Genomic DNA, 16,759 nt, shown 5'->3' on the forward strand with positions numbered 1-16,759 from the left:
AAAGAAAGGTAAAGAAAGGAAAGGGGGAGGGAGAAGAAATGAAGATATTTAGCAAGGTGGAGTGAATAAAGACATAAAATGAGGACATATGTAATGAGAGACAGAGGAATGAATATTTACCGCCCACAAAGAAAGTCTGAGCAGGGATACAAAGAGAGGTGTCCTGTCCCAGCCTGATATACAGTGCACCAGTAAACCGTTCTCATCTGCAGGCCACAAAATAGTTATCCAAAATTATACAGACAAGTAAAACCTGTTCTATAGTTCGGCGAAAATGTTTGTGAAAGTGCAGTAATTTACCATCAGAGTTGATGATGTGTAAAAGCAGTTTCAGGTAGTTCTGAGTCTGCTGCACCAGGTCCCATGACTGAAAAAGAAGACGACAGCAATTAACAAATTCAAGAACATAAGTATACAAACATAATCTGAGTCTGTGGATCAACATCCAGCATTCTTTATTAACTTTTGTTAGTGTATTAACCATCAAACTACACTGTTTATTGTGTCTACTAATGAACAGTGATAAATATTTTTTCATTTAATTTTGTGAAGACACCCAAAAGCTACTGGTCAGTGTAGTAGTCTCACACCAGGAATACATTTTTATATATCCTTATACATCATATCTTTAGAACAGCAAGGTCTGTGCCTTGACATCAATTATTAATTACGTTTGACAAAAAGGCTACCAATTTAATCTCAAATTATCTAAAAAGATGGAGACATATTGCAGGTAGTGTAGTCTGCTTCAACATATTTTTAATGCGACGCCAACATGAGTTTTTAGATCCAGCTTGTGCCATTTGCTTAAACCCAGTCAACCCCTGTCTATCTAAAAGAAAATGTAAAAGAGGCTCTGCTTACCCGATATTCACTCCAGTTGATGTTGAGGTTTCTAGTAAAGAAATCAGGGATTGTCAAAGGAGCATCCACATAGTCCTAAACACACACAACCAAAAGTGATGGTAAGTGAAAAATCAAATGCATCTTAATGAAACTGTTTCTGTTAAACCTCTCTGGCCAAACAACAACTCAGCCTAACATGCAGAGATATGAAAGTGACTTTAATAAAGCAATATCTTTCTTCTGTTTGTGCTTGGTATGGACCTGATTCCAGTTGAAGACAAGCCCTTCTGCTGTGTAATCTCTGTCTTTATATTCCCTGAAGAATTCACATCCTGAAAAAAGCACATGAAACAACTTAAACTACAACCACAGTGTTACAATTACTTATACCATAGAATAAATAGAACAGAACAGAAAGTGTTTCTTGAAATTAAATCAGCATAAAGAAGATCTACACCTGGATAAGGCACAGAGAGTAGGGTAAAGTCAGCATAACGGTGGGCCTTATCCACCTTTTCTGAGGAAGTCACACTGAAGCACAAAATTGTAAAGACAGAAAGAGATCATTGAGAAAGGTGTCTCATAGACATATGAACAAAATGTAAGTCAACAAAGTCACGTCATAATAAACACTGTGCCAGGGTCTGAAATTAACTTCTTCAATGTAGTTTAAAACATGTTAGTATGAAGACACATTTGAAAATCGTAAAGACCACAGAATAACAAATCTGTCCAAAATCTGAGAGCCAGCTATTGTTGTTAATCTTTAGAGACTTCCCTGAGTAAGCGCACATATATGTACATCAACAATCAAAGCCAAAAAGAGAAAGGTGCACATCAATGTATAACAAATTTAGAATTAAAAATAAAGACTGTCTGGTCTTTATTTTGGATCCTGAAAATTTGCTCTGGTTTGGGGTGTCAAAGCCAGAGCTTAATATTATTATTTATGACACATAATTTACTAAACATTATGTCATAGTTAAAAAAAGCATTCTAACATGAACGCAACAGAAAGTTCACTCACTTGAGGCCAAACTTGACCTTCTTTTTCTCTACCATGAGGTCACAGATGTAGCGTACAGACAAGTACTTCAACAGCTTAATGTCAGAGCCCCTAACCTTATCAAACAACTGTGAATCATTATTCCTGTAAAGTGACAAAGAAAGACCAGAATAAGAGGTGAAAAGATGATTAGAAGACAAATATTTTCTTACAAAACACACAAAATCAGTTCTGTCACAATTTCCAGGAGCATGCCAGAACCACTGTTAAAATACTGATCTATGTTTACAACTGTCTATATAATTGAAACATTTGGCTCCTTGTAAAATTGTGCTCCTTGCCAGTTTATCTTACCCAACTGCACAGTCATCCTCCAGAACCTCTTCAGCATCACCAAAGGTGTCATCTGAACCCCCTGCAATAGTTTGAGATTAAACCTAATGCAATCCAACAAGTAATGTCCAGAGCTACATCTAAACTGCCCCACAGTTTTAGCTCTCTTAGTAAATGTTAGTAGCTTGAGAAGTTCAGACCATGTGATAGAAATGTTACAAAAATCTCTTCAAGGTATAATCAATGGATGTAGTTTAACCAATTAACGATACAATCTTAAATTCTATCTTGTAATGCAGGGGTGTCCAATCCTGCTCCTGGAGGGTCACCGTCCTGCAGAGTTTAGCTCCAACCCTAACTAAGCACACCTGAACCAGCTATTTAAAGTCTTCAGGCTTACTAGAAACTTTCAGGCAGGTGTGCTGGGGGAAGTAGGAGCTAAACTTTGCAGGACATTGGCATGTCACAAGCAAGATTGGACACCCCTGCTTTAATGCATGTACATATGAGTCTTTATCTCTATAATTTTTTTAACAGTTAAGTTTAAGTGACGGAAGCTGTGCCTTTACTGCATGATTTTTATCTGGGTTTTGCTGTCAGAGACAGATAATTGAGGTCTATGCCAAAAAATCCGGACCATAGCCAAGTAGGTGTTTGAGGTGGTTCAGTGACTCGATCTGAGCCTATGTCAAGCATGTTTGATATTATCGTCTCATAAACCTTAAGTGTGACTGCTAAAGCCAATCATCTAGGCAATCATGATAATAAAGGAGAGGAATGGAACAATATGAACAGTCTTGTGTACATTTATTTGAGAAAAATGATTTTTCCCGTTGACCATGGATGTCTTTTGGCCTCAAGGCTTACATAAGTCCACAAACCTATGACTCTGTCCTGTTCACCAGTGGTGGATCAATAGTTTTTACTGACTGTCCAAATGAGTTCCTGTCCAGCAGGGGCAAGTTCAGTTTCTGATTCTAAATTAAAATAAAGTACACCAGGACCAGATCACAAATAGACCACTGGATTCTGAATAACAAACTTAAATGGGTGTAAATGGTGATTGAGGGGGGAGATTATACTCCATTATAGGCAATTGTCCCTATTTATTTGTTGGCATATAACTATAAACTTCTAAGGAATCAATCAAACAGAACACATTCTGTCTGTTCTACTTTTTTTCACTGTTTGATCAATGTTTTTGGTAGGTGCACCACATCTCACGGTACTTTCAGCATCTTGCAGCATAGGTCAAGTTAATATTTGTCAACTTTTGACACATCATTTCGATGTTGATAGCTCGTAGTAGCTAACAATGTGTGTGTACCTGAAAAAATGTAGTTGTATCCAGTGCGTCCATAAAGTTCACCCCAACCTGCTAGTGTGGATGATCGACACACATGCTACAATAAAGGAGAAAAAAAAAGAAATTAGTTTAAGGTTACTAGAACTAAAACAGAAACACATGTCCCTGGTAAAGCTAACTACAGAGGAGTCTGGCTTGTTAGAAGTTCCTAGTAAGTTATACCAACCTTCAAAGTCAAAGGCTGATAGTCCTGAATTCTACCCTTCAGTACTAAAGATCCCAACAGCCAGATTTCACAAGAAAAACAATTTAATCTGTTATTGACACTATGATTTGTGTACTATCAATATATCCAAATGTCTAACAGGGGCATGTCCTACAACTATAACATAGCAATCTATTACAAAAAATTAAATGCCAACAGAAAGCATCTGGCAATCCAAAAAAATATACTATGTGGCGAATTGTACACTGAAAATTTTCCCACTTGCTTGTGACAAGATAGTTACCTTTCCATTGTAGAGGATGACTGGACAGACAAATCTCCCTCTACAGCGAGCCATCTTACTACGGGTCACCAGATCCTGCAATTTACTGATCTGCACAGTACTCTCAAAGCTGAACATAGATGAAGAGAAAAAAAAAATCAACAACACTGGTTATAGAACCATATATAAACTGATATTTAACCATTCAATACATGATCAGCCAAGAACTTTTCCCACATGGCCAATTATCAGATACAGTCACAAGAATAACAGGTATATAATGTCAACATTATAACAAAAAGGTATGTCTTCAGATTTCATTCACAGATATTAAGCCTGCAGTTTGAAAACCCATGCAGTCTTCCCACAATGTTCTTAAACTACACATGTGGCATTACTTTCAAGGAGATAAAGCAATGTAGTTACATTAAAAGTAGTTACATTAAAGTTCCATGTCTTTGTTTTAAAATTTGAGTTAACAGCAATAAATGCAGACTCATATAATGGAACTGTATAATCTCAGATGCAAGATCCTGATTTAATGCAAACCTAACTTTAGATAGCTTATCTCTCAAGAAAGCCCCAAATTCACCTACACCCATCCAAGTGCACACACACAGTAGTTAACAAACAACACACCATGAGAGTGGAAGAGAGCGCTGGTTATTCACTCCAAACCGGACCTGAGACTCAAACCAGCAACCTTTGGGTTACAAGTCTGACTTTCTAACCATTAGGCCATGACTGCCCCTTGTTTTGGTTCTTCGAGACCAGGGGTGTATTCCAGAAAGCAGAGTTAACTTACCGTGAACAAAACCCTGAACTCTCGGTTGATTAACCCCAAACCTTGCTTATTTGAGGTATGTGGTTCCAAAAACGCATCCGGGAGTAAGTTCATTCAACTCAGAGTATGTTCCTGGTTAAGACTCAAGACATTCTCAGCAGAGCGACGAATTGACGAGTCACTATGGAAACGGACACTAAGAAAAAAGTGCGCCAAACTATTTCTTTCTTCTTCTTTTGTTCATTAGTTGTTGGATGATATGACTATAAAGCATATCGACCAACACTAGTGTAGTATATTTCAAGAATCTATTTTCAGAGAAATAAGGCAAAACATAACTATAAAGTGCTTCTTCCCAATATTGACTATTTTGAAAACATAACTAACTACTGATCTGTCTACTAAAAGAGACAGCAATGTTCTTACCTCTCTTTATTGCTGTCTGAAGATTCATATTCCAGAAAACACAATCTTCCGTGGGTAGTGACCACACACCTCCCCATTGGTGTTGTGGATGATACTGTACTTGTAGTCCCGGTCAAACAGCTCCAAACAGTGCTCCTCTATTCTCTCTACCTGAAAATACATAGAAAATACATAGAAACAATTTTAAAAGCTTTTTAAACAAACTTTCATTCAGCAAAAAAAAATATCAGGTTATCAAAAGAACAAAAACAAGTTCAACCCTCCTAACTTCAGCAACAATCAGAAACAGATATGAATCCTAAATAAAATTATTAACTTTTTTGGATGTTAAAAAAATAATGCTCATAATGTCATGGTCAAACAGGGTAACTTTGGTGTCAATTATGAAATTAAATGCTAACGCTATGAAAATACTTTCTTTGACTATATTCTAATGGAACTTTTAACTGTTAAATAGTAGGATGAAGAAGTTGTTGAATATGGTTTAGCAACCTTTATTTAGCCAAACATTAGTGCTAAAAGACAGTTTGTTGACATTTGCAGTAAAAAGATAATAATTTATTGTTAAAAAAAAGTTTAACTATGCAACCAGTTTAACAACTACTGCCTGTGAATGTCATTTTAACAGGGTGCGGGGGGAAGTAGGAGCTAAACTTTGCAGGACATTGGCATGTCACACAGCAAGATTGGGACACCCCTGCTTTAATGCATGTACATATGAGTCTTTATCTCTATAATTTTTTTAACAGTTAAGTTTAAGTGACGGAAGCTGTGCCTTTACTGCATGATTTTTATCTGGGTTTTGCTGTCAGAGACAGATAATTGAGGTCTATGCCAAAAAATCCGGACCATAGCCAAGTAGGTGTTTGAGGTGGTTCAGTGACTCGATCTGAGCCTATGTCAAGCATGTTTGATATTATCGTCTCATAAACCTTAAGTGTGACTGCTAAAGCCAATCATCTAGGCAAATCATGATAATAAAAGGAGAGGAATGGAACAATATGAACAGTCTTGTGTACATTTATTTGAGAAAAAATGATTTTTCCCATTTGACCATGGATGTCTTTTGGGCCTCAAGGCTTACATAAGTCCACAAACCTATGACTCTGTCCTGTTCACCAGTGGTGGATCAATAGTTTTTACTGACTGTCCAAATGAGTTCCTGTCCAGCAGGGGCAAGTTCAGTTTCTGATTCTAAATTAAAATAAAGTACACCAGGACCAGATCACAAATAGCCCACTGGATTCTGAATAACAAACTTAAATGGGTGTAAATGGTGATTGAGGGGGGAGATTATACTCCATTATAGGCAATTGTCCCTATTTATTTGTTGGCATATAACTATAAAACTTCTAAGGAATCAATCAAACAGAACACATTCTGTCTGTTCTACTTTTTTTCACTGTTTGATCAATGTTTTTGGTAGGTGCACCACATCTCACGGTACTTTCAGCATCTTGCAGCATAGGTCAAGTTAATATTTGTCAACTTTTGACACATCATTTCGATGTTGATAGCTCGTAGTAGCTAACAATGTGTGTGTACCTGAAAAAATGTAGTTGTATCCAGTGCGTCCATAAAGTTCACCCCAACCTGCTAGTGTGGATGATCGACACACATGCTACAATAAAGGAGAAAAAAAAAGAAATTAGTTTAAGGTTACTAGAACTAAAACAGAAACACACATGTCCCTGGTAAAGCTAACTACAGAGGAGTCTGGCTTGTTAGAAGTTCCTAGTAAGTTATACCAACCTTCAAAGTCAAAGGCTGATAGTCCTGAATTCTACCCTTCAGTACTAAAGATCCCAACAGCCAGATTTCACAAGAAAAAACAATTTAATCTGTTATTGACACTATGATTTGTGTACTATCAATATATCCAAATGTCTAACAGGGGCATGTCCTACAACTATAACATAGCAATCTATTACAAAAAATTAAATGCCAACAGAAAGCATCTGGCAATCCAAAAAAATATACTATGTGGCGAATTGTACACTGAAAATTTTCCCACTTGCTTGTGACAAGATAGTTACCTTTCCATTGTAGAGGATGACTGGACAGACAAATCTCCCTCTACAGCGAGCCATCTTACTACGGTTCACCAGATCCTGCAATTTACTGATCTGCACAGTACTCTCAAAGCTGAACATAGATGAAGAGAAAAAAAAATCAACAACACTGGTTATAGAACCATATATAAACTGATATTTAACCATTCAATACATGATCAGCCAAGAACTTTTCCCACATGGCCAATTATCAGATACAGTCACAAGAATAACAGGTATATAATGTCAACATTATAACAAAAAGGTATGTCTTCAGATTTCATTCACAGATATTAGCCTGCAGTTTGAAAACCATGCAGTCTTCCCACAATGTTCTTAACTACACATGTGGCATTACTTTCAAGGAGATAAGCAATGTAGTTACATTAAAAGTAGTTACATTAAAGTTCCATGTCTTTGTTTTAAAATTTGAGTTAACAGCAATAAATGCAGACTCATATAATGGAACTGTATAATCTCAGATGCAAGATCCTGATTTAATGCAAACCTAACTTTAGATAGCTTATCTCTCAAGAAAGCCCCAAATTCACCTACACCCATCCAAGTGCACCACACACAGTAGTAGTTAACAAACAACACACCATGAGAGTGGAAGAGAGCGCTGGTTATTCACTCCTCCAAACCGGACCTGAGACTCAAACCAGCAACCTTTGGGTTACAAGTCTGACTTTCTAACCATTAGGCCATGACTGCCCCTTGTTTTGGTTCTTCGAGACCAGGGGTGTATTCCAGAAAGCAGGGTTAACTTACCGTGAACAAAACCCTGAACTCTCGGTTGATTAACCCCAAACCTTACTTATTTGAGGTATGTGGTTCCAAAAACGCATCCGGGAGTAAGTTCATTCAACTCAGAGTATGTTCCTGGTTAAGACTCAAGACATTCTCAACAGAGCGATGAATCGACGAGTCACTATGGAAACGGACGCTAAGAAAAAGCGCGCCAAGCTATTTCTTTCTTCTTCTTTTGTTCATTAGTTGTTGGATGATATGACTATAAAGCATATCGACCAACACTAGTGTAAGGCAAGGCAAGGCAAGGCAAGTTTATTTATATAGCACATTTCGTACACAATGGTAATTCAAAGTGCTTTACATAAAAGAAGGTAAAATAATCATGAAGAAAAATAATAACAAAAATAAAACAAGCAATTTTAAAAACCATAAACAGGCAATTTTAAAACATTGGAAATGATTTAAAAATTGACGTATTTAAAATGAATTTAAAACAGTTAAAAAATAGAAAATGATTTTACATAGAATATAGTGAATATGTAAAATACAGTGCAATCAATTCGGACATCGCACATTGCTCATTCAACAAATGCACAGCTAAACAGATGAGTTTTGAGTCTAGATTTAAATGTGACTAATGTTTTAGCACATCTGATCTCTTCTGGAAGCTGATTCCAACTGCGGGCGGCATAGTAACTAAAAGCGGACTCCCCTTGTTTTGTGTGAACCCTTGGTATTTCTAACTGACTTGATCCTAATGATCTGAGTGGTCTGTTAGGTTTATATTCAGTGAACATATCTGCAATATATTTTGGTCCTAGGTCATTGAGTGATTTATAAACGAGTAAAAGTACTTTAAAATCAATCCTAAATGTAACTGGAAGCCAGTGTAAGGACCTGAGGACTGGTGTGATATGCTCAGATTTCTGGTTCTAGTCAGAATCCTGGCAGCAGCGTTCTGGATGAGCTGCAGCTGTGCTAATGGTCTTTTTGGGAAGGCCGGTGAGGAGACCATTACAATAGTCCACCCTGCTGGTGATAAAGGCATGAACAAGTTTCTCCAAGTCTTGACTGGAAACAAAACATCTAATTCCTGAAATGTTTTTTAGATGATAGTATACTGATTTAGTTTCTGCTTTGACATGACTACTGAAACTAAGGTCTGTCTCCAGAATCACACCAAGATTCCTGACTTGATTTTTAGTTGTTTGTCCCCTTGAGTCAAGGTATGCATTCACCTTGAAAACTTCATCTTTGTTTCCAAATGCAATAACTTCAGTTTTTTCCTTGTTTAACTGAAGAAAGTTCTGGCACATCCAACTATTAATTTCATCAATACATTGGCAGAGGGAGTCAATGGGGCTGTAGTCATTTGGCGATAAGGCTAGGTAAATCTGGGTATCATCAGCATAGCTGTGATAGGCAATTTGGTTCTTTCTCATTATCTGACTTAGTGGGAGCATATACAGGCTAAACAAGAGCGGTGCCAGAATTGAGCCTTGTGGGACTCCGCATGTCATGGACGTCCACTTAGACTTATGCTCTCCTAGACTCACATAATAACCTCTCCCTTCTAAGTATGACCTGAACCATTTGAGTACCATCCCAGAAAGCCCGACCCCAGTTTTTCCAGTCTCTCTAGTAGTATGTTATGATCGACAGTGTCAAACGCAGCACTGAGATCTAGCAATACCAGCACTGATATTTTGCCAGAGTCAGAATTTAAGCAAATATCATTTATTATCTTAATGAGCGCTGTCTCTGTGCTGTGATGCAGTCGAAAACCAGATTGAAAATTGTCCAGGTATCCATTTGAGTTTAAGTATTTGTTCAGCTGATTAAAAACTACCTTTTCTATAATTTTGCCTATAAAAGGAAGATTAGATATTGGTCTATAATTGCTCAGAATGGTGTTATCAAGATTGCTCTTTTTCAGGAGGGGCTTTACAACTGCAGTTTTCAGGGAGTTTGGAAATGTCCCAGAAAGAAGTGAGGCGTTCACCACTTCTAAGAGATCTGCTTCTAAACAGTTAAGCACACTTTTGAAAAAAGATGTGGGAAGTGTGTCAAGATCGCAGGTTGACGATTTTAGGTGCTGCACTATTTCTTCCAAAATTTTGCTATCAATTGCTTCAAAAATAGACATAGTATCTTTTTGATATTGCGTCCAGATCTGTCTGACCTCTGCATTACTTGAGGATGTGCTAATTGCCTTCCTGATATTAATGATCTTCTCAGAAAAGAAGGAAGCAAACTCATTGCATTTGGTAACTGAGAGCATTTCACTGGGAATCTGACTTGGGGGGTTTGTCAGTCTCTCAACAGTGGCAAAAAGAGTACGAGTGTTGTTTAAGTTACTGTTTATAAGGTTTGAGAAGAAATTCTGTCTAGCTGTGGCTAGTTTCACATTAAAAGCATGAAGGCTGTCTTTATAAATGCTATAGTGAATTTCAAGTTTCGTCTTCCGCCACATCCGCTCGGCTTTTCTGCATTGTCTTTTCATAGTCTGAACTGCTGTTGATCTTCTCCAAACTGATTTCTGTCTGTTTGTTTTCTTACTGACTATTATTGGAGCAATATCATCAATAACATTCTTAACTTTTGAGTTAAAGGAATCAAGGAGAATATCAACAGAGTCTGCAGAAATGCTTGGTGTTAGAGATATAGCCTCCATAAACCGCACACTAGTGTTATCGTTAATGCATCTCCTTCTGACAGAGACAGATCTAGATTCATTGGTAGCAGAGATCAATATATCAAAGAAAATACAGAAGTGATCAGATAGTGCTACGTCCTTAATAACAATGGATGAAATGTTTAGACCCCTACTGATGATTAAATCTAGAGTGTGTCCAACTTTGTGTGTGGGTCCATGCACATGCTGAATCAGGTCAAAAGTGTTTTAGAACGGTTATCATTTCTTTTGTAATTTTGTTTTCTGCATTATCTATATGAATATTAAAATCCCCTGCAATAGCAAAACAGTCAAACTCTGAGGAAATCATTGATAGCATTTCTGTGACCTCTTCAACAAAGGCTGGAGAGTATTTTGGAGGCCTGTAAATAATGATAAACAGAATGCGTGGAGCACCTTTCAGCACAATCCCTAGATATTCAAAAGACAAGTACTGACCAAATGACATTTGCTTGCATTGATAGACATCTTTAAATAGAGCAGCTACACCTCCACCTCTCCTAACAGTCCTGCAGACACTCATGAAAGTAAAGTTAGGAGGGGCTGCTTCATTGAGGACTGTTGCACTGCAGCTGTCTTCTAGCCAAGTTTCATTTAGAAACATAAAATCCAGATTGTTTGTGGTTATAAAGTCATTGATTAGAAATGATTTATTTTTTAGTGAGCGAATGTTTAAAAATGCCAACTTGATGGCAGTACTTTGTGTCTTTATATCAATCTTAGTTTGATGCATTATAGGTCGCAGATTCGATGAGTTTGCCCTTGAGCTTGAAAAGACCTTAGACTTTCTATCACGTGATAAAACTGAAATATAGAAAGCTACAGGCACGCTGGGGTTCCCGCTTGTTCTGTAAACATTTGTGAATGTTGCTGCTATTATAGCGGGGACCCGACACATATCACTGAGAGCTGCTATCAGTTGTTTTTGGTTCACCTACAGCAGATGGAGGGTTTGGGCCCTGGCGTTGTGGCAGCGGTCGGAGAGCTCTCACAGGAGCAGGGCCCACAGGCTTTGGTGGTTGGGGGGCCCGCCGTTTTTTTGGTGATATTTGCGGGCTTGCAGCGAATGAGTGAGAGAGTTTAGTCCCAGCATACACCAATTCCTCCATTTTCTGTGAGAAGCACAGAAGTGGAGATGCTGGAGAGAGGGATAATGTGTCCGGTGAGAGGGGCTGTGTCTCTGGTGTTTCCAGTGACTGTGATATGTTGTCCTGGCTTCCCTGGCTGTTTTCCAGAAAGTCGTCCTTGGGTGCTGAGTCTTGTATCTGTTTTGATACATCACAGTCTGTCTGTGAGGAGCTCTGTGGGCAGGGCTCAGCCGGTATAGTGTCCATCAGAAGTGCTTGTTGTGGCTGGATGGTGTTATCAGTGTCCTTGTGGGATATGTCAACCACATGATGACTCGGACCTGGTGTGTGTGTGCTGAATGAATTGACATACTCTGCTGAAGGATGGCGTAAGCAGAAGTAGAAATTGTCCTTAAGCACTCTAGCTCCAAGTTTGTTAGGGTGGAGGCCATCCGGTTTTTAAAACAGTTGTCTATGGCCCCAGAAAAGATTGAAGTTGTCGATGAAATTTACTCCTTTTATATTGCAAGATCTTTGTAGCCATGTGTTCAGCCCAAGCAACCGTGAAAACATATTTGTTCCCCTTGCTGGAAGTGGTCCACTGATGAACGACTGAACTTTGAGTCTTCGAAGTGTTTCAAAGAGTTCACTGAAGTCCTTCTTAAGGAGTTCTGACTGCTCTTTCCGAATATCATTCTTCCCCACATGGATGATGATTCGATTTGCAGTCTTGTGCTTCATCAGAATGTTCTGAAGTTCCTTGTTCACATCAGAAAACCGTTGCTTGAGGAAGGCAGCATGTTGTTGTAGTCCTGCTACTGATGTTTCTGATAATAGAGTCACCCACTATCAGAGTCCTGAGCTCGGCTGCGCTCTGAGCTGAATGCCGCTGTCTGCTCGACCTTGAGCGCCTGTTAGTAGCAGTGTTAGCTGCTGGCTGATCCGATACATGTTTAATCACATTTGGGGATTCCTCACCCGCATTCATTAATGCTTCAAATCTGTTCTCAAGATGTATAGGGGGTGGCAGAATACCAGTATTCACAAGCCTTGTAATAGTCGAATCTGGGGTAGAGGATGCTACAGCAGCAATACGAGAAACTCGTGACAATCTGATGTCTTGTGTTCCTTTGGGTCTCGCTCCCTGTTTGTGCCATCGATTAGTGTGGCGATCAGTTTCGGCTTGTTCCTCTACACTTGGTATAAACTGTTGAGATTCAGAAGATTCATGGGACTCACCGGCTGTATGCTGAGAGGGTCCATGACGACGGTCTGCTGAGTGTTCCGCCTGTTTTGGAAGTCCAGCAAGTAACTTTGTTTCAAGAACCACAATCCTTTGTAGAAGTTTGCAGCAGTTTATGCAACAAGTATATTCAACAGGAGGCATTTTCTCTCTCTCTCTGTTTGAATGTAGGCAGTTGTTTTCCCGTCTCCGGAATGTAAGCTGCTGGCAGTGGGAGGCAAAGTCTTCTTTTTGTATTATAATTCCAGTCCCAAAGAGTTTTTAGTTTTAGTGTTTGTGCCAAAAATCTGTTGTTTGAGCACTGTGCTGATCTGCTGAAGTAAAAATCTTAGAAAAATCTGAGAAAAGTACAGAAATAAGAAATAAGAAGCAAAGCGCAGAGCAGTAAGCTAGAACGTCCGAACGGTAGCAAAGCCGGAAGCTTTGTAGTATATTTTGTAGTATATTTCAAGAATCTATTTTCAGAGAAATAAGGCAAAACATAACTATAAAGTGCTTCTTCCCAATATTGACTATTTTGAAAACATAACTAACTACTGATCTGTCTACTAAAAGAGACAGCAATGTTCTTACCTCTCTTTATTGCTGTCTGAAGATTCATATTCCAGAAACACAATCTTCCGTGGGTAGTGACCACACACCTCCCCATTGGTGTTGTGGATGATACTGTACTTGTAGTCCCGGTCAAACAGCTCCAAACAGTGCTCCTCTATTCTCTCTACCTGAAAATACATAGAAAATACATAGAAACAATTTTAAAAGCTTTTTAAACAAACTTTCATTCAGCAAAAAAAATATCAGGTTATCAAAAGAACAAAAACAAGTTCAACCCTCTAACTTCAGCAACAATCAGAAACAGATATGAATCCTAAATAAAATTATTAACTTTTTTGGATGTTAAAAAAATAATGCTCATAATGCTCATGGTCAAACAGGGTAACTTTGGTGTCAATTATGAAATTAAATGCTAACGCTATGAAAATACTTTCTTTGACTATATTCTAATGGAACTTTTAACTGTTAAATAGTAGGATGAAGAAGTTGTTCAATATGGTTTAGCAACCTTTATTTAGCAAACATTAGTGCTAAAAGACAGTTTGTTGACATTTGCAGTAAAAGATAATAATTTATTGTTAAAAAAAAGTTTAACTATGCAACCAGTTTAACAACTACTGCCTGTGAATGTCATTTTAACAGAACCTGCATTATTTCCTTGTACTTTCATCATCTCTGAACACACGCAGATCTGAGACAACACCAATGTTAACCACAACACTGAGCCATAGTGTAGACAATACAAACCCAAAATTCAGCCTGTTATTTCGCTACGTCTGATCTAAACAATAAATTCTATATGACTGTTTGCATTTATACTTCTGCATTGGTGCGTTTGTGCCATTCTGCAAGTGCACCTGCAGGCCCCATGTGCACATCCCTTTCAGAAGGGTGTTCACATGCATTCCCATTGAGGATGCTATGCATACTCAATGCATGGTCTCTTGGTTAGCATGACCGATTACAACTGTTGACAAATTACAATTACTGTGGTCTATATGGACAGGACATATAGTTATATTTTTGAAGCGGTGTACTTTAGGTTACAGAGAAGTATAAATCAGTCTTCAGGGTTGTGGGTTAGTTTTAACCACTGTTATGGTGTGTTAGAACACCAGCACTGTCTCTCATTCTGTTTTCTCAACAAAATTAGCATACAAAGTTAATTTAAAAAGGTCAAATAAAGGCAGAACACGTCTAACATTTATTTTTTTTCTGCTTAATCTGTGACTTTGGAAAGAAAAGACTCATGACTCATGGAATCGATTTCCCTTTGGAAGTCTCTTAAAGTCATATGAGCTGATTCCAGTTGCTGTGCCTCAAAACCTTTATCTTGGACACTTTTAAATCCCGTTTGCCTATTTTACAGGTGCTTTGCATTACAGGAAGGAACTAACTGATGTTTTCACTCTTACCGACGGGGTGACCTCCTTTGCTCTGTACTGACTCTTTGAGAACACATAGATCAGATCGGTTATCTCCTCGGTCCGGCTAGCCATTTTCGAGCCGTCATCCGCCTTCTGCTCGATTCGAACCCGGCCTTCCTTAAATAGCGCAGTTCCCTGGGTCCGAGAGGATCCTCCAGGCCATCCCTTCAGGGCAAGCTTTTTCCTTACCGCCCGCTTTAATTCGCCGGGGCCGGTGACGCGTCCCGAGTTTAGGGTCCTGGCGGGATGACTCCCCTCCACAGTACTGGTAATCAAAATAACCCGTTACCGACGGTACTCTCCAATCAACAAAAAGAAAGAGTTTTGCAATTCATTTGTAATGAAACCCCCGTTTCGGCGTGACGTTTCTTTTCCAGCACTCACGTCAAAACACCGCATGCCACAAAATAATCACAACACCCGGTCACCAATCACAGGAAATCCACACAATTTTAAGTCTTCACACGCTTTTTATCCTTGAGTTTTATAATCAACTTGAGTTCGATCTGGAGACAAAACCTACAGAGACAAAACTGTCGGGTGTGTAAAGGTATAAAGACGAGCAGTTTGTAATGCTGAAATGAACTCTATCCGTGTTGGATATAGCTAAGGAACTTTAACCAGGGCCAGTAGTAAACAGGAAACTGATGTGATCATGTGATCTACATATTTCCTGAAAGGAGACGTCAGGGGTTGCGTTCCATTCCTTTTTTTATGCCCTTCACTCGCTAACTTCCCTTCGTCTCGTTTAGTCGGATGTACGTCATTGATTACGTTGCATGAGTACACGCTACTTGCGGAACCTTGAACCGCTATGGAGTTGGTTATGGTTATGTTACATTTGCCCTTTCCAAATACCCACATTTGCGGTCTTTGCACTTGATTACTTGACTACTTATATGACGTATTTCCTGTATTTGGCCCAAGTGTTCAAGCGATTATGAAGATCACAAACGTGTGTACAACTTTTCATTACCTGATGGGACACACTTTAATTTTTGGTGCTTCTAATGAAGTGATAAAAAAAACAGTTGCAAATGATGTACAAAATAAATATAGGCTACTCACCTTTGCACCAATAAAACGTGTAGCACTTTGTTTTACTACCAAATTATATGTAATATCTTATTATTAATAATATTTAAATTACATTGGAAAGGTTTCCGTGACCTCTTGCGATCTTGCCAAAAAGGCTCGCGATTTATTTCCACAACATGATAAATGATGGGACTCACTTAAGCCTTGAATACCGTAGTATTCGAGATAGTCAGGATTTAGTTTGCGTTAAGGGCACTGCGCTTTGGCGTTTTTAAGATCTGGACAGTCTTGCGCACGTACTCTCAAGTGGCCAAGACCGCAAGTGTATGTATTTGAACAAGACAATTTTTAACCCTTACGAATTTTTTCTTCTTCTCCTTTTATCTGGCATTTGCAACTTGAAATTATTGCATACCGCCCCCTTACGAATATGTTTGGTCCAGCATTCTATAGAAATTATATATATAGACATTTATGTAAAAAAAAAAAAGGTATAAATTATAGAATTGTTTGAGGTGGGGATAAATTAAACAAGTGGAGTGGAACGCAGTCAAGCTGTCTCTGGGTTTTTTGCCATCTCAGCCCAGAGCGTTAGCTCTTGTATTTGCCCAAAGGTTTAAATTAGTATTAGGTTCATTAGAAACAGGTATGTATTTAATTATATTATATCTTTTTTTTTTTTAATCTTATTGCCTATTCTTACACACACACACACACACACACACACACACACACATATAT

General features: G+C 38.4%; 1 protein-coding gene across 9 annotated transcripts in view; it reads right to left on the reverse strand.

Moving 5' to 3' along the window:
* The window catches only part of LOC109092399 (myotubularin-related protein 14-like), a 31,930-nt gene that overhangs the window by 13,034 nt on the left and 2,137 nt on the right, over positions 1-16,759 (reverse strand). Inside the window, exons 1-12 of one of the 9 annotated variants that reach the window (XM_042758062.1) lie at positions 16,049-16,067; positions 14,969-15,245; positions 13,572-13,720; positions 7,226-7,334; positions 3,513-3,588; positions 2,207-2,267; positions 1,874-1,996; positions 1,304-1,377; positions 1,108-1,178; positions 865-939; positions 301-367; positions 121-206 (exon numbers count right to left, since the gene is read on the reverse strand). In XM_042758062.1, coding sequence (XP_042613996.1) covers positions 121-206; positions 301-367; positions 865-939; positions 1,108-1,178; positions 1,304-1,377; positions 1,874-1,996; positions 2,207-2,267; positions 3,513-3,588; positions 7,226-7,334; positions 13,572-13,720; positions 14,969-15,052 — 975 coding nt within the window. In that variant the 5' untranslated portion in view covers positions 15,053-15,245; positions 16,049-16,067. Of the gene's footprint in view, positions 1-120; positions 207-300; positions 368-864; positions 940-1,107; positions 1,179-1,303; positions 1,378-1,873; positions 1,997-2,206; positions 2,268-3,512; positions 3,589-6,734; positions 6,811-7,225; positions 7,335-13,571; positions 13,721-14,968; positions 15,668-16,048; positions 16,068-16,759 lie in introns of those variants that run through there. The other 8 variants (XM_042758060.1, XM_019106185.2, XM_042758064.1 and 5 more) reach the window with 8 other exon arrangements.

Source organism: Cyprinus carpio, chromosome A6 (assembly GCF_018340385.1).
Source record: "Cyprinus carpio isolate SPL01 chromosome A6, ASM1834038v1, whole genome shotgun sequence".
In the NCBI taxonomy this organism is placed as follows: domain Eukaryota; kingdom Metazoa; phylum Chordata; class Actinopteri; order Cypriniformes; family Cyprinidae; genus Cyprinus; species Cyprinus carpio.